Source organism: Watersipora subatra, chromosome 7 (assembly GCF_963576615.1).
Source record: "Watersipora subatra chromosome 7, tzWatSuba1.1, whole genome shotgun sequence".
NCBI lineage: Eukaryota > Metazoa > Bryozoa > Gymnolaemata > Cheilostomatida > Watersiporidae > Watersipora > Watersipora subatra.
In genome coordinates this window covers 10,114,059-10,137,240 of record NC_088714.1, presented here as the reverse complement: position 1 = coordinate 10,137,240, position 23,182 = coordinate 10,114,059, and the positions used below count along the sequence as shown (strand labels likewise).

Genomic DNA, 23,182 nt, shown 5'->3' with positions numbered 1-23,182 from the left:
TATATATCATTATACTATTATTATCATTATTATTGTGTATCCTATTATTATATATCATTATACCATTATTATCATTATTATTGTGTATCCTATTATTATATATCATTATACTGTTATTATCATTATTATTGTGTATCCTATTATTATACAACATTATACTATTATTATCATTATTATTGTGTACCCTATTATTATATAACATTATACTATTATTATCACTATTATTGTGTACCCTATTATTATATAACACTATACTATTATTATCACTATTATTGTGTACCCTATTATTATATATCATTATACTATTAGTATCATTATTATTGTGTACCCTATTATTATATATCATTATACTATTATTATCATTATTATTGTGTATCCTATTATTATATATCATTATACTATTATTATCATTATTATTGTGTACCCTATTATTATATATCATTATACTATTATTATCATTATTATTGTGAATCCTATTATTATATATCATTATACTATTACTATCATTATTATTGTGTACCCTATTATTATATATCATTATACTATTATTATCATTATTATTGTGTACCCTATTATTATATATCATTATACTGTTATTATCATTATTATTGTGTATCCTATTATTATATATCATTATACTATTATTATCATTATTATTGTGTACCCTATTATTATATATCATTATACTATTATTATCATTATTATTGTGTATCCTATTATTATATATCATTATACTATTATTATCATTATTATTGTGTATCCTATTATTATATATCATTATACTATTATTATCATTATTATTGTGTATCCTATTATTATATAACATTATACTGTTATTATCATTATTATTGTGTATCCTATTATTATATATCATTATGCTATTATTATTATTGTGTACCCTATTATTATATATCATTATACTATTATTATCATTATTATTGTGTACCCTATTATTGTATATCATTATACTATTATTATCATTATTATTGTGTACCCTATTATTATATAACATTATACTATTATTATCACTATTATTGTGAACCGTATTATTGTATATCATTATGCTATTATTATCATTATTATTGTGTACCCTATTATTGTATATCATTATATTATTATTATCATTATTATTGTGTACCCTATTATTATATAACATTATACTATTATTATCATTATTATTATTGTGTACCCTATTATTATATATCATTATACTATTATTATTGTGTACCCTATTATTATATATCATTATACTATTATTATCACTATTATTGTGTACCCTATTATTATATATCATTATACTATTATTATCATTATTATTGTGTACCCTATTATTATATAACATTATACTATTATTATCACTATTATTGTGTACCCTATTATTATATATCATTATACTATTATTATCATTATTATTGTGTACCCTATTATTATATAACATTATACTATTATTATCACTATTATTGTGTACCCTATTATTATATATCATTATACTATTATTATCATTATTATTGTGTATCCTATTATTATATATCATTATACTATTATTATCATTATTATTGTGTACCCTATTATTATATAACATTATACTATTATTATCAATATTATTATGTACCCTATTATTATATAACTTTATATTAATATTATCATTATTATTATTGTGTACCCTATTATTATATAACATTATACTATTACTATCATTATTATTGTGTACCCTATTATTATATAACATTATACTATTATTATCATTATTATTATGTACCCTATTATTATATAACATTATACTATTATTATCATTATTATTGTGTACCCTATTATTATATAGCATTATGCTATTATTATCATTATTATTGTGTATCCTATTGTTATATATTATTGTACTATTATTATCACTATTATTGTGTACCATATTATTATATATCATTATACTATTATTATCATTATTATTGTGTACCCTATTATTATATAGCATTATGCTATTATTATCATTATTATTGTGTATCCTATTGTTATATATCATTGTACTATTATTATCACTATTATTGTGTACCATATTATTATATATCATTATACTGTTATTATCATTATTATTGTGTACCATATTATTATATATCATTATAATATTATTATCATTATTATTGTGTAATCTATTATTGTATATCATTATACTATTATTATCATTATTATTGTGTACCCCATTATTATATATCATTATACTATTATTATCATTATTATTGTGTACCCTATTATTATATAACATTATACTATTATTATAATTATTATTGTGTACCCTATTATTATAACATTATACTATTATTATCATTATTATTATGTACCCTATTATTATATATCATTATACTATTATTATCATTATTATTGTGTACCTTATTATTATATATCATTATACTATTATTATCATTATTATTGTGTACCATATTATTATATATCATTATAATATTATTATCATTATTATTGTGTAATCTATTATTGTATATCATTATACTATTATTATCATTATTATTGTGTACCCCATTATTATATATCATTATACTATTATTATCATTATTATTGTGTACCCTATTATTATATAACATTATACTATTATTATAATTATTATTGTGTACCCTATTATTATATAACATTATACTATTATTATCATTATTATTGCGTACCCTATTATCATATATCATTATACTATTATTATCATTATTATTGTGTACCCTATTATTATATAACATTATACTATTATTATCATTTTTATTGTGTACCCTATTGTTATATATCATTATACTATTATTATCATTATTATTGTGTACCATATTATTATATAACATTATACTATTATCATTATTATTGTGTACCCTATTATTATATATCATTATACTATTATTATCATTATTATTGTGTACCCCATTATTATATAACATTATACTATTATCATTATTATTGTGTACCCTATTATTATATATCATTATACTATTATTATCATTATTATTGTGTACCCCATTATTATATAACATTATACTATTATTATCATTATTATTGTGTACCATATTATTATATAACATTTTACTGTTATTATCATTATTATTGTGTACCCTATTATTATATAACATTATACTATTATTATCATTACTATTGTGTACCCTATTATGATACAACATTATGCTATTATTATCATTATTATTGTGTACCCTATTATTATATAACATTTTACTACTATTATCATTATTATTGTGTACCCTATTATTATATAACATTATACTAATACTATCATTATTATTATTGTGTACCCTATTATTATATATCATTATACTATTATTATTATTATTGTGTAATCTATTATTGTATAACATTATACTATTATTATAATTATTATTGTGTACCCTATTATTATATAACATTATACTATTATTATCATTATTATTGTGTACCTTATTATTATATTGTTCACATTATTACTATGTACCACATTATTATATAACATATTATTAACTTTATCATTGCATACCCTATAATTATATAGCACTATATTGTTGTTACCATTATAATTTTGTACCTTATTATGGTCTACTGATTCAGACAATCATACACAGTGTAGGGTACAGTATGATAAGATTTCAATATGATGAATAACTTCCAACTTATTGCTTCACGTATGTGAAATAGTTGACTACACAGTGCCATCTTTTTGACTATCTGCGTTTTGTGGCATTAGCTATAAGCATTGCTGTTTGACAGAGGGTGGTTCTGAAGAAAGTTTCAAGATTTGGAAACCAGTAAGTTACTCATGAAAGAGCCTAAATCTGCCAGTCTTTAAATGCACAAACGGCCATCCAACGTAGAGTAAGTATTGGCAAGAAAGTTTCCAATGGTGTCTCAGTAAAGACAATTTGCCTTATCCTAATCTTGGCTTATCTCCTAAAGCTTGGCTTATATCTTAATGCTTGGCTTATCTCCTAAAGCTCAAACATCTATTATCACACATATTATTACTTACCAGAAACTCTTTATCAATGACATCTTGTCCCGCTTTTTGGCTGGTCAATTTGCTTTCAAGGTCAGCAGCTGGGCAGACAAATTGGGAGGTAATCAGGAACTCTACCACTGCCTTATATAAGAAATGATACTGGTCCTACAATATAAATGACTTTATGTGAAGTACACCATAAATACCATGTTAGCTTCTTTTACCTTTTGAGGTGATAGCTTAAAAAATGGTCTTGCAAGTGTGTTGTTCGAAGCAACCAAAATTTGTTGTCTTGTGATACTGATTTCAAATTTAATTATGCAACAGTCGCATGTATCAGAGGTAAATGTCATCTTGTGAGCTTTAATCTTACCATTTAAGATTCATGTATTGACATAGGACAATCACTTTTTTTGCAACTCAGGCATGCAATAAATTAGCCAGTTGAGAATGAGTTTTTACAATCTTTTGAGTGCTTCAACAAGAAAAGTACAACAGCTACAACAAGGCCATTTCTTTGTCAAGTATTAGTTGCCTACCACTGTCTGAATCATGCATGGACGTCGAGCTCTCATTTCTTTAACAAAGCTGAATGCATTAACAGCCTTCTCTGCTGCCACTTGCCGCAGGAGTGTATCCATTGATATATAGGTCCCTGTACGTCCCACACCGGCACTGTGTAAAGTTGCATTAAATGTTAGCACATTCAATATGGTGGAAATCTTTTAAGAAAGCCTTGCGTTGAATTATTTTATAGTAGATACATTTGGCCTCGATATTGCCTAAATATTTGAACAAAGGAAAACTAATAACAGAACAGATATGTAAAAGGACTGTAACATCACCAACTATTCAAAAGATAGTCTTCTTAGAGCCAAACTTTGCAACTTTGGGTCAAATGTAATGAGTAGTACATAGACAAGGTATGATTAGCTAGAATCAGTTCATAACACTTCAACTGTGATAACTTTAATTAAAAACTAAAAAAAAATTTATATTTAAAAATAAAAAACATTAGAGTTCTAAATTAGGATTAAAAATGTTTTAACCAAAGATGTTTTAGAGATACAATTATTTATGTTACAAACTGCAACAGGCCTATTCTGCTCGGCTAATACCAGTATTTTTTACAGCTTGAATAAGCATTTTTTTAAATTTATATAATTGTTTTCTTTTGAAAACCTTATAAGTGCTTTCTTGCATCACCTCCCTTCTTAGTCTTTCCTTCTTAGCCTTCCTTTTCCTACCCGTTGTTTACAACCTCTCCTTTTCAAGACTTACCTTACCAATTGTCCATGATAAACCCTCTCTTACTAACCCTTCGTTATAAGTCTTTTCTTGCACTCTCTTCCTCACTCATCATCTCATATAAAACCTATTTGATAAGTATTTCTCAAAACTAAATTCATTTTTGGCAGTTGTGGTAATGTCTACACTGAAACAAAGAAACAGATTTTCACCTGCAGTGTACGAGCCTCAATGAGTCCTTCTGGCGGAATGTGAAAGCCTGGATCTTAGAGAAAAAAGTCACATAGGGACCAATGTCTTTAGGTACTCCGTGGTCTGGCCAGGTCAAGTAGTTGAAATGCTTAATGCTTCGAGTTTGACCATCCTAAAAACAGCCGAAAGTGATATCAGTTTGCATATTATCCGTATGTTACATAGATGAAAGCCACCGATGCTTGTGAGTGAAAATTCAGCCAGAAATGTTAAATGTCCATATGGAGTTTGATAGACCGGGTGGAATAAAGGTTTTAAGGCTGAATATCGTTAGGACAAACTTACAAAGTCTTGTTCTCATAGTCTAAGTAAATAACCAAAAACTTTAATAGATAGAATGAAGGCACTTTAGCTTTACCATGAATAAACAGGATTCGTGCAAATAATACCCTTGTGACAGATAAAGTTGGTGTGGTTGGATTACACTTCTATTGGCATAACTTCAGCATGTTGTAGCTCGTTAGTAATACCAATATTATTGCTCATACGCTAACTATGTGATCAACAACCACCTTTTTGCTTTTTTAAAAAGTTACTGAAATCATTTAATCTGACTTCGTGATCAAATGTTTTGCAGTTAAAAATGATTGATAAGGATCTTCTCAATATTCTCCGTTGCATAATTCTTGAGGAAATGTACACCTAAAAGTGAACTTCAAAAATTAATTTGTATAGAGAAGGCAGGTCTTATCTCACACCTTTGTAACTTGAAATGTTCTGACAGTAAAATCAGCCCAGACTTCTGGAGAAGTCTGTGTTACTTCTATATCTCTAAATGTCATCACGTCTTCTGGTTCATCTGGCCAATATTGTACACATTTTACCTGGAACATATACACTATATACAGCTCAAACATAATAGAGCTGCCAATTTTGTAGCTCATTTAAGAGATTAGCTAAAATACATGTATATACTCTATGTAAAATATATACCATAAAAAATGTTTAATGCTTTCAAGGTCAGCGCACCGCTTACAATATCGGTCAGTAAATTTGGACAGCATCTATGAATATGTTATCAGGTCATGAATTCTATTCACCATTCAATCAATGTATCCTTATCTTGGCACATCGACTAAACCTGTTTTTATCAGTTTAAGATAACAGATGTGATGGTTTGTTCACAGTACATGTATGTGTAGTAACTGTATACATATGCAGAAGTGATTCTGTACTTAAAAATTTATAAAGTTTTTAAATTTGCAGGACCAACTTTTAGTCTAGCTGATAGTGTTTGAATTCTGCAGGATGGTGTTTTGATCTGCCACTGTTTGGGTAATAAAAAACTCAAACTCATCTTGAACATTACACAATCATTAAAAATACTAAAAATGAAAGTGTAGCCAATCACACAATCTTACTATTCACACGAACATCTGCATAAAAACTTATAATAAATACACTGCAATGTCTCACTCATATCCAACAACCAATGTACAATCAACAGCTTAAGGTTATATGTGCAATTAATAAAAAATATAAAACCTACACACATGCAACATATAATAGTTTCACTGCTGTAATTCCTACCCTTCCATATTCTATGGCACCTGTCACCATGACTATCACTCTGATCTTTTGCTGCCAGATCATAAGCCAGAAATCATCTACAGTTGTTTCAGTGGGTCCTGTAACAGTTGAAATACTGAATATTATTTTATCTTTTCAAAGCTGATAGTAGCTCAAACTCTAAATTGTCATGATTGAATATCAGTTGGTTTCCTTGAAACTAAGATTTAACCTAATCTCTAAGTTTTAAAGGTTTGATTGAATAAACTTTCAAAACTCAAGAAATTAATAGAAATGCCATTAAAAGTTAATCAAATTTCATGAGCTAAAAAGGTCTAAAATATATCTATAAGGAGGAAATTGCATCCTAATCACTAGAATTCTAGCATAACACGGTGTAGCTGTATGTTTCAGCACAAATTAGTCAAAGAGGAAGTAAATCTACTGTCTAGAAGCTGTCTATTATAATGTTCCAAACAACTATAAACAAGCTCGTAGATCAAGTCTAACCTTTAAAACTTTAAATTGATTTAACAGCATAAAATCTACTGAAGCTTCCAAACACAAACACTTATCAATTTTAAAAATTTCTATTAAATTACTTTCATCTGTCAATAATTGTACCACATCTATTTACCAACTTCCTGTAATGCTCTAACATCATTATGTAACCAAACTCTTCAATCTGTCCTAATTGTTAACAGCAGTCGCAGGTAATGGAGCCATAGTCTCTGTAATCAGTGCTTGGTATGGTGTTCTAAGAATATTTGAAAGTCTATGAGTAAACATATAAAACAAACAAGATAACGGTATAATCACTAATGGCTATTGACAATAAGCATTCTCCTCAACCTCCTGCTGTGCCTACAGAATTGACATCCTTACAAACAAACGCCCATAAAACTACACCTAAGAACATATGATCTATGATACTGAACATGCAGTAACTGCTTTAAGACAAGTTAAAAAATAGGAATCACATTGGTGAGCAATTTGGTTTGAAATGCAAGATGATAGTCACAAGTGCAAGATTAACTGCCTGCGTGCCTCGATAATTAGCAGAAAATTTGCTCTCACCTTGTGCTGCGATATATGTGATCTCCTTCTTATAGCCCTACACAAACAGTCAGTAGGAATTGTAATGTTGAGGGAGCACTACTACTGTATATTACAATGAGACGTACTGATAACTTACGCTAGACCAACAGCAGCTATGGTAAAACATTCCACACTAATAATATCCTATAGGACAATTTTATAATCATGCTACTCCAATGACATGCGTTTTCTACAAGTTTCTGATTTCCGTCAAAAGCAGCTGTTCTCATGTATGATATAAATGATTGAGCATTGCTAACAACCTCTGTTGAGACATATTTTTGAGACAATCAGAGAATTTAAGGTGAAATAAGTAGCTTAATTAAGCTAAATTTTTCTATTTTTTACAAATTTGTAGAAACTAAAGTTGAAAAATATATGTAATACACGCGTCTCATTTTGAGCTTAAGAATGGCCTGTAAATGCTCAAACTCACACTTCTTACACCACCATTAATTGGAAAACTGTAATAAGACAATAAACAAAGCTAGTTGCTAGTACAACTCAGTGGTGGTCTTATCGCAGACCGTGAACAGCTGTTCACTAAACCTTTAACAAACATTAGCGTAGATTTGGTACATTAGTTAACAAGTATTGATTAAACTGGTACAATAACAGTAAACCTAAAACAACGAAACTGGACTTGAGGAACAGTTTTTTAACTGAAAATAAGAACACATTGCAGCAATTATAAAACAGACGACACACCTGAATGTATGAAGCATTGATGTAGTCCGTAGATCTCTTGCTGGCAGCATGATCAGGCTTCAGCTTAACTCTGTAACTATCAGCTTAAAAAGAGAAAATACTAGTTCTTAGATAAATAAAAACATTAATTCTAGCTCAACTGCTTGTATAAAAATTAGGTGATACATTAGTAACAGCCCATGTGCAAAACAAACAAGTGGTACATACATAATGAAAGTTTACGGAGGATGAATGTACTTTAGCTTGTCTAAAGATTTGCAAACATATGTCAAATAATCAAAGTACGACTACCGTAGGCCTACTCAAGTAAACTTGAATCAATCATAAATTTTCCTGATAATTTTGAGCCAATATTTTCCTGCTTTAAACTATTCACATACTTACCTGGATAAAGTCCCTTATAACGACTCTTTCCCCTGTTCTCTGCTAGCAGTGCAGCATCCATAACTGGTTTAGGCAATGCCTCCAGCATCTAAAAAACAGCGTAGTATAAACCAAGCCGGTATGATCAATCTTGCCTGCCTAAATCTGCCAGAGACAAAAAAACTACACATTGACTTATCTTGCCAAGGTTTGAAAGACTTGAGAGGGTCAATGACTAAAAAGAAACCAACTTTACACATTGGCTGGCCTAAGTTAGGAAATTAAAACAGTTCCAACGTAAGGCATTACCAGGCTAAAATGCCTCACATGCTAGTACGGCCCAACAATTTTTGAGAGAAATTTTTGAGCAAGGCAGCTTTACCAGTTCGTAGACACTTCAGTTGCTTACTTAGTAACGTACAATTGCCTTACATACAATACCTGGAGTGAATGCTGTAAATAATAAGTACTGTGAGTATTTACAGTGACTACTGTCAGTACTTGCATTGACAACTCTAAGTATGCACAGTTACAATAATTGATCCGTAGTAAGAAGATTAATAATATCTTGCGATATTATTTGAAAATTAACATTATTCAAAGAAAACAAAGGCATCTATCTTTTCACACTTACGATGTGAAAGCAACGTCAGGAAACAAATATCTGCATGCTTTTACAATGAAGGGTTTTCAGGTAAAATTATAAGGTTAGGTGCTTTATCTTACCTTAAGCAGACATAAAATAGGTAAAAGAGAGAATGATGCCTTGCTATGGTAAATAAAAATCAGCATTAGTCAAGTTAGACAAAACGAAGCGCCTCTACAAAACAGTCCAACTACAGAACTAAAGGAAAGTGTAGATGGACCAGCATAATATACAGACGGATTGATTTTTAAATAGCTGAATATATATTCTTCACAGAGCCCTCTATTTGAAGTATGTCTCTAACGAATACTTTAAAAGCTAAGTTCTAATGACTACATAGTTACTAAGCATTGCAGTGTATATCTTTTCAGATATGGATAGGAGCAATGTTGCTTTGAAATACATAGTTTTGTGTTCTGGACATTAAAAATATGTAAAAATCAAGTTCAGCATATATGTAGCTTTTTTCATAAGTTGAAAAAAGTTCATATGATTTGTTTGTAGAGCTGGTTAGCTAGTTAGTCCCATGCTAACACTAACATATAGTGCCATGCTAACACTAACATCTAGTTAATGCTAGCACTAACATATAGTTCCTTGCTAATACTAACATATAGTCCCATGCTAACACTGACATATAGTCCAATGCCAACATTACCATATAGTCTAATGCTAACACTAACATATAGTCCCATGCTAACAATAACATATAGTCCCATGCTAACACTAACATATAGTCCAATGTTGCCATTAACATATAGTCCAATGCTAACACTAACATATAGTCCAATGTTAGCATTAACATATAGTCCAATGCTAACACTAACATATATTCCCTTGCTAATACAAACATATAGTCCAATGCTAACATTAACATATAGTCCAATGCCAACATTAACATATAGTCTAGTGGTAACACTAACATATATTCCCATGCTAACACTAACATATAGTCCCATGTTAGCATTAACTTATTGTCCCATGCTAACACTAACATATAGTCCCATGCTAACACTAGCATGTATGAAAAATCAAGTGAGAAAATAATCAGTACAACCTGTCATCGGGCAACAACAAAAATGATTCGACGCCAATGGCAGAAGGCGAATTCAGCTGCAAACTGCAGCTATATCTAAAATCAGTAAAAAGTTTGTAACAAAGTGGCTTATGGTAACCCTGAACATATATTTCATGCTGCGAGCCAATCATATTTTATCCTTTTTTGGATAGAGTTTCTATGATATAAGCATTATTAATTTTTTTGCTAAACTTTTATCAATTTCAGAAATACTTATTTTTCCTATTGAGTCAAACTCATATAGTTGGAAGATTCAAAACTAGCTAAATAAAATAGTATTAATATTATTTGACAATGTTACTTGTGAGCTTCACAAATGATGACTAAACTATTTTTAAAAATCTACATGTATATACAAACCTCTTTGTAGAGATCTATAAAAGAAAGTAAAGACCAGGATACCAAATAAAATCGCAACAAGAAGAACCGCGTTACCTCAAACTGACTGTCTATAGAATGACTTTGGCTAGTGATAAATTCTTCTAGTTCCTCTATTGGAATTGTCCACAATGACTCAGCACCAACATTGTCATAGGTGCCATCATTTGCACTTCTACCATTGCTCTCTGTACCAGATGTTGACGGATTTCCTGCAACAGTTTAGGTAGATTTCTTGCTTGATGAAACTGTTAAAAATGGTTATCAACTTATAACAACACACATCAATATTACAAACATTTAACTAAATAAGTCTACGCAGAATGAATGATCTGTTAGAATGCTCTGAAACTCTTAGCGCAACATAAGTATATTTGGTGAAGATGGTTTCCTGCAGCTAGCAATGTTAATTAATGTTAATCAAACTTTCTGTAGATCCGCATTATGAGAAAGTGTTGTACTTGTGGTCAAATGAGGCACACTTTTAAACATGTAGTTGAGACTAGCTGAGAGTAAGTCTAGCAGCAATTTTACTTTTAAAATAGCACATGATGACAGATTTTGAAAGCAATAAAACACATTTTTCAATAAATATACCCAATGGTTTTGGAGCTATCTTAGGCGCTGAACCTATTTCAGATGATGAAAATATTGTTTCCTTGGCTGGCACTTCTGAAGTTTTTGAAGAGGAAACCGGAGTGAGATTGATTTCTCCTTTATCCTCTTTTTCTTTTAAAGTTCGAGCTCGCCTACAAGTACAACGCGAGCTCAAATGACCTATTAGTAGTTGCAATCTTTAGGTGTTTATGTAACAGCGTGGTCCCGTGGGCTTGCTGTGCTGAGGAGACTTATCAATATAAGCCAACACAAGGGTACAGTTTTTATCAACTTTGTTCAGCAGCTTCCTGGCTAGCTTACAGGCTAAGCAGCTATCACAGTTGATAACACACATTTATTGTAAAGACATTTATAATTATGTTTATACGCATAATTGATAGGAAGTGATAATATCCAATTGGCCAAGCACAAGATGCAAAAAGGTAACATGTAAGATATAATATTATAATAATTTTGTTACAGGTAGGAACAGTCAAAGATTGCAGGAGTCAAACGTAACAGACTAATCGCCTAACAATAGTATGGATTGACATAAAGCCAAAGCCATTACAGAGCTAGTCAGCTGGATGAAAGTGGTGATTATTCCTGCGCTTATATTGATAATGTGAATCAGTATGCAGCAGCAATTTAGGACTACCATATGGAATTATTCTATGTAAATTTGTTGTAAATTATTATGTGGAGGAGTAGCTGAGTTGTATAAAAAATCCTGGTTATGAAATTGCAATTGGTGTGTGAATCCTGTGTCGAGTTACTCTTATTTCAAATCTACTGCCCAGCAAAAGAAGAAAATAGAAAAATGATGAAACAGAAAGGTTTACCTAAAAGTATATAGCCAAATGAATCAGTTAGCCCTTCATCACCAACTATTTATACAATATATTGAATTTATTCTATAATGGTGTGTAAGTCTGTTCTACAAGCAATAATGAAATGTTACTTAATGTTTCTACAGTGTACAAAGTGGACTTTTTAAAATAAATGCCTACCTGTAACAGAGTAATATGGTAAATTTAGACCTAAAATATTGTAGGTCTTGAAAAAATCTGCAGAGAAAAGTGGAAAATAAAGTAGTTGTGATTTTACCACTAATAGCGCTGCCCAATTTAAAATGCACCAGCCAATTTACATTATAGTCCAATTTAGTAACAAACTTGTTGAAAATTAATATGGTTCAAATACAACTCATCATATTTTGTGTTGTATAGATAAGTACTCATGATATTACTAAAAAGTTTAAATACAAATATAATTATCTGCTTGTACTTATTTATTCATGAAATATACTTCTACCTAAGAAATGACCAGGTTGTTTTGGCAAACCAACCATATATATAGTAGTGGTAGTCAGGAAGAGTGAGATGACTACTAAAATCAATATTGCAGTAGCCAATGGCTACAGAATAGCCAGTACAAAAGTGAATAAATATCTTCCACTTAGAGAGGAAATGGAAAAGAGCTTGCGTGTGAGAACAACTGTAATACTGGTAGTCAATGGGTGCAATAACACAATACTGAAACTTTGGCTTGATCAAATAGGGCCTATTGGCAAAGCCAACTGCAGCTAAGCATTTTACTGAGAATGGCTAAGATCTTGAGGTCAGTTTTCAAACTTCCAGGTCTTGCGAACGAAACTCAAGCTTGAGTAGACACTATTACCACTGTGGGTTAACCGCGGTTGAGGATACAATGTTTTATTCAAATGATGTGAATGTACGAACACAATTTGACTAAATCAGTCGATGTTTATTGTTTTAATGAATACTGTGAGTGTTTCAGCTTTCTCTATAAGAAGTCAATTTTTTATCAAAAAAAGTTCTGTAACGTTGTACAGGTTAGTTTTATTGGACAAATAAAAATTTATAAAATATACTTTCTCATGGAGACTTCAAACTAATATAAGAACATTGTTTTTAAATAACCCATGTGATATAGCTCATGCTAAACTATTTCTTTACATAATTTTCAAACTTTTGATTATTTGTAAAACTTTAAAACTTAATGCATATGCATAGATATAATAACAGAAAGAACCAAGTTAGCTTTGCAGTACAACCAAAGCGAGAAAAGAAGCTGTTTCAAGTGGCAGCTGAGTTTATAGATTTTTTGCTTAAATTAGTTTTGTTGTGCTAGCAAATCAAAACATTACACTGTATTTCTGTTTTCTTTGTTCTTGATTGGATAATAAATGGGAAATTTGACAGCTATTAATTAGATATTAACTAAAGCAAAAGAGTTATCAATTAGGTTGATGTCCATCATGTGAAGGAATGAAATAAGCAGTGTAGCAGGACTACAATTTATGAAGCATGTGATAGACACTTGCAATTTATGATCCTTTTTAGAGTGGCAGTTTAAAACAATACTTTATTGTCAATAGTTAATCCGTCAAAAGTCCTGGAAGTTTAACACGCTTATAAGAAAGTAACGACTGGTGCCAATACAAACGCGTAATCTCCATACTAATGCCAATACCGAAGTCAGATTTGGGCAAATATAATTATTTAAAAATGGTGCTAACTACGTATATATGAACCAAAATAACAACTTAATTGAACAATAATGCTGCTGCAATAGATTGACTGCAGAATAGTTTTACTAATTACTTCATTGGTTCAGTTTGTAAATATAATTTTCACATCTGCATGTATAAATTCTACTAACCTTTTTTTGTAGAAAAAGATAGAAACACCAATGACAGCGAGCAGAACCACAGCTGATAAACTACCAGCTATTGCAGGCACTGGTGGTCCTTGACTTCCTGCTAAAATGCATCAATTTACCTTAGTTATTTGAAAATGATACTAAATGCAATTACTAATGACACAGTCAAAGGGAGTTTCAAGTCAGTTTTTACCTTCTGGTGCTGTTGCGGAAATGTCTGAATGTGGGTCAAAGGTTATAACTCCATCTAACTCCTGAACTTGTACTTCATGCTAAAACACACAGACTCTTTAGGGGATCCCAAACTAGCATACAGCTACAGCTACCAACAACTATTTTGAAAGCATCTGGTTGCTGAAGTTAACAGTCACTAATAAATAAAATGAGATTGCTTGAAGGAGGTCAAATGATAACCAAAAAAATTAAAAGAAATTTTAAACAACAAAACAAAAGAATGCAAAAGTGATTAAAGTTAGTCAATTCTTTTCTTTACACATTCATGCCACTGAAATGCTAACATCATCATAAAACAGTGATGATAAGCCAGGCATAATATTAATCATAGTACTATGTAGTGAGCAGAGTAGTGAGTCACACTTTAGCTATTTATGCTGTCATGGTAACCCTTAAACAGACTTGAGTTAAGTATGAGGCCCCTTGAAATCTACGGATCTACAGTCAGTATCTGAGATGCTACACAGGAGATATGGTGTTTTTTAGACTCTAAATATACATACAATATCTGACACGCTGTACATAATATTTGACGTTAGACTAAATGGATATATAGTTACTATGTGAGATTTTGCATAGGTTATGATGCCACTCTGATGTTATTATATTTCTTGGTTAATACCAAGAAGTATAATAACATCTAATAACGTTAAGTATTGTACATCATTAAACTAATGAAACTTAGTAAAGCGAAATCGCAATAGGTCAAACCAATAAGCTCAAGCATATATCTTTGGCAGACTAGGCAGCATAAAAAGGTGTCCTTAGTCAATTTTGAGGATTTAAAAGGCATCCTAGTTAAAACTCCTTTGAATATTTTTTTGCTAAAGATGCCGTAAGTTGTGACTGCTATATCTTATAGTTTTATTATGTTATGTTTAAAGGTCTTTATTGCAACCTACTTTGAGTAGATATGTTACAGCCTGTCGTATTTCGTAGTGGCTATCAGCTTCTAACTTGGTATTACGGTAGCCGCCGACCAAGCTACCATTTCCCACAGTGAAGTTTATTCCTTCTGTTCCAACAAGGGATGAATTTATCTCTCCAGCTATGTGACAGTTGGAGTTGCCTTTACACAAGCTGGTAGGTAAGGCTCTTGTTTGTCGCTCTTCTGTTTTCACTACCTTTATGAGGTAACTCCTACAATGACATTGAAACACCTCAAAAACGCTATACAGAAAAGATTATTTGAAAACACCTAATTGCCTTCACCTGAGTTGCTATTTTATTTCTGTAATGTTTAATATATTTGTAACACAAAATAGACTTTACATAATATAAGGTGACATTACTTTTACAAATGCAACTAAATCGTTTAGTTAATGACATATCTCAATGAGATTTTATGCAATTGATCCCTTGGTACAAATTAACTAAATATATAAACAAACTAAAGATAAAGTTTATGACACAATGATTTTTTTAATGTTTTCTATTATTTTATACCCACCTGGCTAAATCATTTGTTTCTCAAATTAAAGAATATATTTGATATGGATCTTTTTCATTAAATGGTATAAAGTTGTATGCAGTAATATGATACAGTAAGCATTCAATGACCAAAGTTTGTTTGCACAACAAAAGCTATTGATAAAGATCAACAGTAAAAATTGACAATATAATTAATAAATTGCCTTACTTGATATCAATACTGAGCTGTGAGGGTTTAATCAGAAGAGTCACTGTTGAAGATGTAGATGATGACCTTGTCATTTCAGTTTCCTTGACAACTAAATAAGTTAGAAATGTGTGTAATAATAAAATGGTATAGTGTATGTACGTATTTATTTTCATTATTTTAATATACATCATATAAAATATAAGAAATTTGTAAAAATTGAGGGTCCGTATGCGCAATAGCAGAGCTAATCATGGCGCCGAACCCAAATCAGCAGACAAAGCAGCTAAAAGTCAATAGACCTAAGCTATCCCAGTAATCCAAACAGATGTTGTTTCAAAGTCACTTTAAATTTGTGGGCATTGGCAATCAATCAATAATGAGAGACCCTCTTTAATTTATAATAATTTTTTAGCAATTTTCATGCATAAGATACATATATGAAACTGCACAGTTATTTTTTTTATTAGAAAAAATGAAAACGATAAGGTGACCAACCATATAGCTTAAAAAACACATGAGGAGAGGGGTTAGGAGAAAAGCTTAGAGAATTTACATCATAATGTTCGTAATTAGTTCTGCGGGTCCTTTTATGTAGCGTTAGTATGATAAGTGTACATTATTATTGCATTATCCAATATTACCTGTCCTAATGACAATGTAAAATTTGTTATGAAAAAAATTGTTGGAAGATAGTGTTTGACCAATCGACATTGGTAATAGATGGTATTGACAATAACCTGCTGTCACCAGGAAGATAGTGAGCATTCTACAATGACTACTAATATTGAGTCACAGCCAGCTAGCAGAAAAGGTTTAAAGTTGTAATTAGAGTACAAAAAACTATATTCTTAAACATATTGCTAGCAGAATATATGCTTAGCTTTAGCATTGAAACAAGACTATATATTTTCGAGCAATAATAATAGCCGTTTCGAGTATCAGTATAACCTACTCTGGAAAACCTTCTACTAAAAGTCTCACAAATGACTCATCACCTTGCAATAATCATAATTATATTTTACGCTCTAACTTAGCGCAGCTATGATATTTTTGCCCAAAACAGTTTTTGATCAGTTGGAAGAGAATTGTTAGTGCTCGCTGAGATAAAGGAAACTCCAGAAGACTAAAATAAGACAAGAAGAAATAATTTTAGCTAAAATGTAGACTATTAACTATACTAGTCATGTTAACTATTAGTTATAGTATACCTATTAACTATTAATTATAGTATAGTTAATAGGTCTATGACGTAGACAATGATAATACTGCTAGTTAGTGGAAAACATGCATGTCTTTATAGAACACAAATGGTTCAAGTCAGCATTAGGTCATCGACAATAAATATCGAAGGTATATGCAAACATGTAGTTAGCTCACATGTTGCACTTTGTACTTACACAGCGTTCTTTGTTGGTACACCAAGTCATTTTTTTCTTTACAACTAGTTATCACAATTTTGTGCAAGCAGTGAGTCCCAACCACAGTGCATATTTTGGCTTTTTGCTTTACCAATATCTTATGATATATAATAAAATAATTCAACCCAAACAAAGGTTCATACATGTAGATGTTACATTATATAAATTTTTTAAAAGAATAATAATTTTTTAATTAAAAAAGGTTCAATCTGCAGAAAAAAACCATGTGACAACTAGTAACCTACCTTCAACTTTTGTGTAAATGGAATCATTTTTGAATGGACTACGGTAAAGGTCATTTTCTGCTGACACCATACAAGTAATTTTAGATCCTGATGGGAGGTTACAGAAGGATATTTGGTTGCTCGTCTTTTTCACAGTCTTTTCTGTAAGGCTTGTATAGTCGAATCCACAGTTTACCTAAAATGCAAATTCATCACAACAGTAGTACATGTAGTTTTATTAAAGACCTTTAACTGATATTTCCCGACATTCACATTTGATTAAAAACTGAGTCTTTCAGCCTTCAAAGTGAATAAAAGTTATGTTAATTTATTCAAAGCAAGCTTGAAAGAAAAAATTTTAGCTGTTGTTTTCATCATAATTATTTGCCATGCATTAAAGCTGCTACAAATTAATGCATTATACAACCAGAACTTGCTAAAATGAACAAACTTGTTTTGTAAAAAAGTAATTTAAATATTAGCATGTTGAAAACTAAATAGAAAAATTACAATTATTTAATTACATTTTTGTTGTGGTAATTACCGTAAAATAATACACATAAGTTTTATGAGTCTTCGAATTATCCAAAAAAGCTATTAGTGAAAAGAAGGCACTGCAGTTAAAATCAAAAGCAGATTTAACATCATATGACATACAGATCACGTTGCATGGTAAACTTTTTTGCACTAAAAAGTCCCTGTAGGACTTGTCTAAACAATTTCATTTAAGGGAAGCGACAATTATTACAGCAGTTTACCTTTTATAACTGATATGAGGTAAAGCATGATAAGAGAGTGGTTGTGATAAGCCTCTTACAAATGGTTAAAGTAACCTTTACTTGACATCTAGCTAAACGTGGGGCAGGAAGTAATTAAAATAACTGTGATTTATGACCTAATTGTGGTACAAAATTATTCTTAGAGACACCATTTATGTTTGTGTCATATGGTCAAAGTTTTACTTTTAGGCTGTAACATATAAAGATAGGTGCAAATGGGAAGCTGGATATAAATTTTAGCCTGTTTTGAAAATATTGAGTTAGAATATATATTATCTTACTTACCATTTACAATCCTATTACTGTCCAATTTGCTTCTATAACTAGTAATTAGTATTAGTTTAAAGCTGAGCTAAAACTTCAAGCCTACTAATGGTTCTAGTTGAGAAAATTCAATCCAAATTTTTGCTAAATAATAAATATAGTTAATTGTTTAATGATTATACTTTCAAGTTCATTAAGTTTATGTATGACCTAAAAAAATGTGACCTAGTCATTTTATTTTCTTTTCTAATTTATAAAAAAGTAAATTTTGCAATAAGTAAAAGTAATTCTATAATCCTGTAGTTCTATAGCTTGTATAAAATGTACCTGAAATTTAACAATCTTGCCATTTGGAATCTTTGGATCTGTGAGGTTGTAGACAGTTACACAGGATCTGTTGGAATCAAGCAAAAATGTAGGTTCGTCTTTTGGTTCTACAGCAAAATACAAACTTTGCTAGAGTTATATAATTAAAACTTTAATAAGCAAATCAAATTTAATAATTCACAAGTATCTAAACAAGCATTCTAATGCAATGGTGAATAACGCTATCAGTGTTATAGTGAACACCAAAAGAAATGAGTGCATTCTTAGAATTAACTAAAACTTTTTTATATATCTATACCGGTTTAAACTGCATAGTAGAAACAAGTAGCCAATTTTTGCATATTTTTGATCTAATCAACATTATCTTATACTGTATTATACTAGATAATATCATATTTTGTTATGTGATAACATATTTTATTGGGTCATATTATGTTATTTTATAGTATATTATGTTTGATTGGAAAGAAACTCCCATATTCGCCTTCATGGCTCACCACAACAATCTCAAATCAACTACACAGTGGTTGTCAAATATAGTGCATATGTATGTATTTGTATATCAGCACATACAATGAAATGTACATATGAAATGTGAACAGATGCTCTGCTTGTTGCTTGCACAGCTCCATGTTATATTTTTTATATAAAAGCGAAGACAACTCCGCCTTCCTTTATGGCATGCCTTGACATGTCTTGCCTCAATATTGTCTCATTTGCTTTTTGCCAAACTGTCCATTGAGCCAGCTCAGTTTCCTACCAAACTTGAAGTTTGTCAACTCAGCTTTTTGTCGAGCTGTTCATCATACTGGGTCATCTTCCAGCTGTTTATTGTGTTGGTTCAGCTATGAGCCTCCTAACTCTTACCGTACTCACACTCCCTCCGTATAATCACACTTTGCTAGGAAGACCAGCGGTACCTAGACCGGGTCCCCACCCTTTAATTGACAGATCTCTGATTGTGTTTACTTTTGGATCCGCTTGATACACCACATTTTTGTTCTGTTCTAGCTTTCTGGTTCATGTTACAAATCTTCTATTATGCCTGAATGGCACCAGAGTTGGGTCAGATGGGATAGTATCGGCTTCGTCAGATTTCTCTCTGGCAAGTTCTTTGGTTCTGCCATCCAACAGAGTTGTCGATCCCTTGATCTCTTTTATTCTTTGCTCTGCTTTTCTGTTGTCTCCACATATAGCCGTAGTGCTGGATGTTAGAAAACTTTCCATATAATTCTCAGTTTTCTGACTGTATTTGCCTAGCTAAAGTAGTCTGGTTTTGTACATGTTTGACCGTCTCCTGAGTTCCAAAGTGGCTGGCGGCCAGTTAATTTTTCTGGACATAGGCTCAAATGTTAAATAAAAATCTTGTTCTAGATGAAAAACTGCTACTGCATATTTAAAAAAGTACAAATGATTGGCCTAAGATTTTATGACCTGGTATGGTCTTACAATGTACGTACTAAGCATGCAGCTTTGGTTGGTCCTAAGTCACTTGTTAGATAGCCATACTAAGTTACCGGGTGCGTACAGGGATGGCTCTTTTTGGTCTCTCTAATGTATATCTTCCTGAGCTTGTCTGAAAAAAACTCAACAAGTAGAGTAACACTCTAACTGATCCCGCAGCCTTTGCTCTCAGCCCAGCATGAGCATATTTTCTGTCTTTGGTCATAAAGTGTGATAAGTTTTGGTACATTTTCAACAGTTAGAAACAAAGCTTGCCTTAGCCCCTTGTTAGCAGCATAGCCTTGAGTAAGCCTAGCATCCCCAATTGTTTCTTTCCAGTCTGCCGTTAGTTTGAAGATCACGGGTGGTTTGTGTCTGATCAATTCGCTAGAGATAGCAAGGTTCTGCCATCAGATGACCTTCAAATTGAACTTCCGGTTTTTTGTGGGTTTCCTCTAACAATCGTAAGTAGCAAAATATCCCTTTATCAAATGCATTCTGGTTTCACTATTTTTGGCAGCCTGTCAAAGCTCACAACTCTTGACCGGCTTTCCAACAACTAATTCATGCCACACTAAGACTAAGTAAGTTGGAAGTGGCTCAACATCATTCCCATTTCAGACTGAGCTAAAGTGTGTGTTTCCATATATTAGGTTCTCATAAAGCCGGCAGGCATATTACACACCATTTCAGCTAGCTTTGAGTAGACAGTTGCACCTCCAGTACACAGTTCTCCTGGATTTTGTGAAAGCCCTGCCTATGGTACAGAATCTCCAGTTCTCTGCATCTTTTTCCAAATGTTGCTGGCGCAATTCCTTTTGATCAGTGATGGTTCAGTGGTCTGTACCTTTGACAACTCACTATATTGTACGGTGCCTTCAAATCCCATCTGTCTTGCATGGAGAAATCTAGCTGAAGGCTAATATAGAGCTGACTCGGCTGCTCCCATGAGTCAGCCAACGATGCCTGGGCTCAATTTTGCTACTTTGAAGACAGGAGAGCCTGATTGGAACAGTTGGGGACTTTCTTAGTTAGAATGAACTGCTCAATTATTATTGATGGTATTGTAAAGGGTCACAGTCAGTAAATCGGCTAACTTCTTGAATTAGACTGGCTCCTGGAAATTTGGTTGAGTCAGATAAAACACAGTATTTTGGTTTGCGAGCAATTGTCTTTTTGAAGGTCTATTGTCATTTTATACTGCCAAAGCCTCTTAGTGCCAACCTGTTGTCTTCCACCCACTCAGACAACATGCGGCTAAAAATTTAAGGAGCATTGATAAGCCATCAAGAATGGCATCTCCAGTATGGAGCCTTTGCTAATGTAGGCCATCACAAAGACATCCTATGTCTTTAATCTGTGGAGCAAGATGTGAAATCAGGTTACTCTTTAGAATTGCTTCTGTGTTCTATCTGCCAATAACCCATATCCGTCAACAGCCTCCGATATAGTCTTGCATAGTTTCAAAGCAGTTTCTGGGTTTTCTCTCAGCTGCTACTTGAAAAGTGATGTTGAGGAGTTTATCAGAAACGCTGCTACCAGTGTAAAAAAACTCCTTCCCTGTGTCTAACACTACCAAATATAAACTGCATATGTTTTTATGTTAGAATATTCAATAAAGCACATAATATGTGTTTTAATATATATAAATTATATATGTATATATATAAATATATATATATGTGTATATATATATATATATATTTGTATATTATATAGATAATCCTTGCGTCATCTACTAAATAAACGACAATCGTTGTCTGTGTGTGTGTGTAATTGTGTGTCCATCTTATAGAGTACCATACTTTGCGGACTATTAGCCGCTACTTTTTTCTGACAGTTTGTGAGCCATTCAGCTTATATAAGAGTGCGGCTATTCTGTGTTTTTTTTTTCACCGCTAGGGCACATTAATGAGAATCTCCGGTTAGTACGCTTCTATACACAACCTATTCATCGTTTTTACACAAAAATCACGTGATCTCTGGTTAGTGCGCCTCTTACAGTGCCTAACGGCACTGTTCCGTTTTAAACAGCAAAGTTGTTGCCGTGTCAAAAAGCACTGTCCTGAGTTCTGCAGCCTATACAAAGGTGTCTATACAGCTATACAAATGTATTACACATAAAATAAAATAAATTAATGAGTAGTAATTTACATGCAGTTAATATTTACTGCCAACGTGTACCGAGAAGGTCAAGTAAACGTTTATTTCTTGCGGCCACTGGAAAAAACGCAGTTCTTACCTGCTAAATTTTCGCATCAAAAATGTAAGTGCTTCTTATTCAATGTTGTATTGTCTATGAATTAACACACTTTCAATACATAACCCTTTCACTTGCGTCCA

The 23,182-nt window shown here is 31.4% G+C and overlaps 1 protein-coding gene across 1 annotated transcript in view; it reads right to left on the bottom strand.

The window, feature by feature from the left end:
* Positions 1–22,092, bottom strand: part of LOC137400410 (receptor-type tyrosine-protein phosphatase epsilon-like) — a 34,781-nt gene extending 12,689 nt beyond the window's left edge. Inside the window, 18 exon segments of the mRNA XM_068086740.1 lie at positions 3,998–4,132; positions 4,507–4,642; positions 5,428–5,579; positions 6,166–6,291; positions 6,998–7,095; positions 8,054–8,090; positions 8,783–8,865; positions 9,167–9,254; positions 11,305–11,459; positions 11,845–11,996; positions 14,530–14,629; positions 14,723–14,801; positions 15,666–15,903; positions 16,403–16,493; positions 18,048–18,222; positions 19,397–19,503; positions 21,009–21,226; positions 22,064–22,092. Coding sequence (XP_067942841.1) covers positions 3,998–4,132; positions 4,507–4,642; positions 5,428–5,579; positions 6,166–6,291; positions 6,998–7,095; positions 8,054–8,090; positions 8,783–8,865; positions 9,167–9,254; positions 11,305–11,459; positions 11,845–11,996; positions 14,530–14,629; positions 14,723–14,801; positions 15,666–15,903; positions 16,403–16,493; positions 18,048–18,222; positions 19,397–19,503; positions 21,009–21,226; positions 22,064–22,092 — 2,199 coding nt within the window.
* Between the last annotated feature and the right edge of the window lie 1,090 nt (positions 22,093–23,182).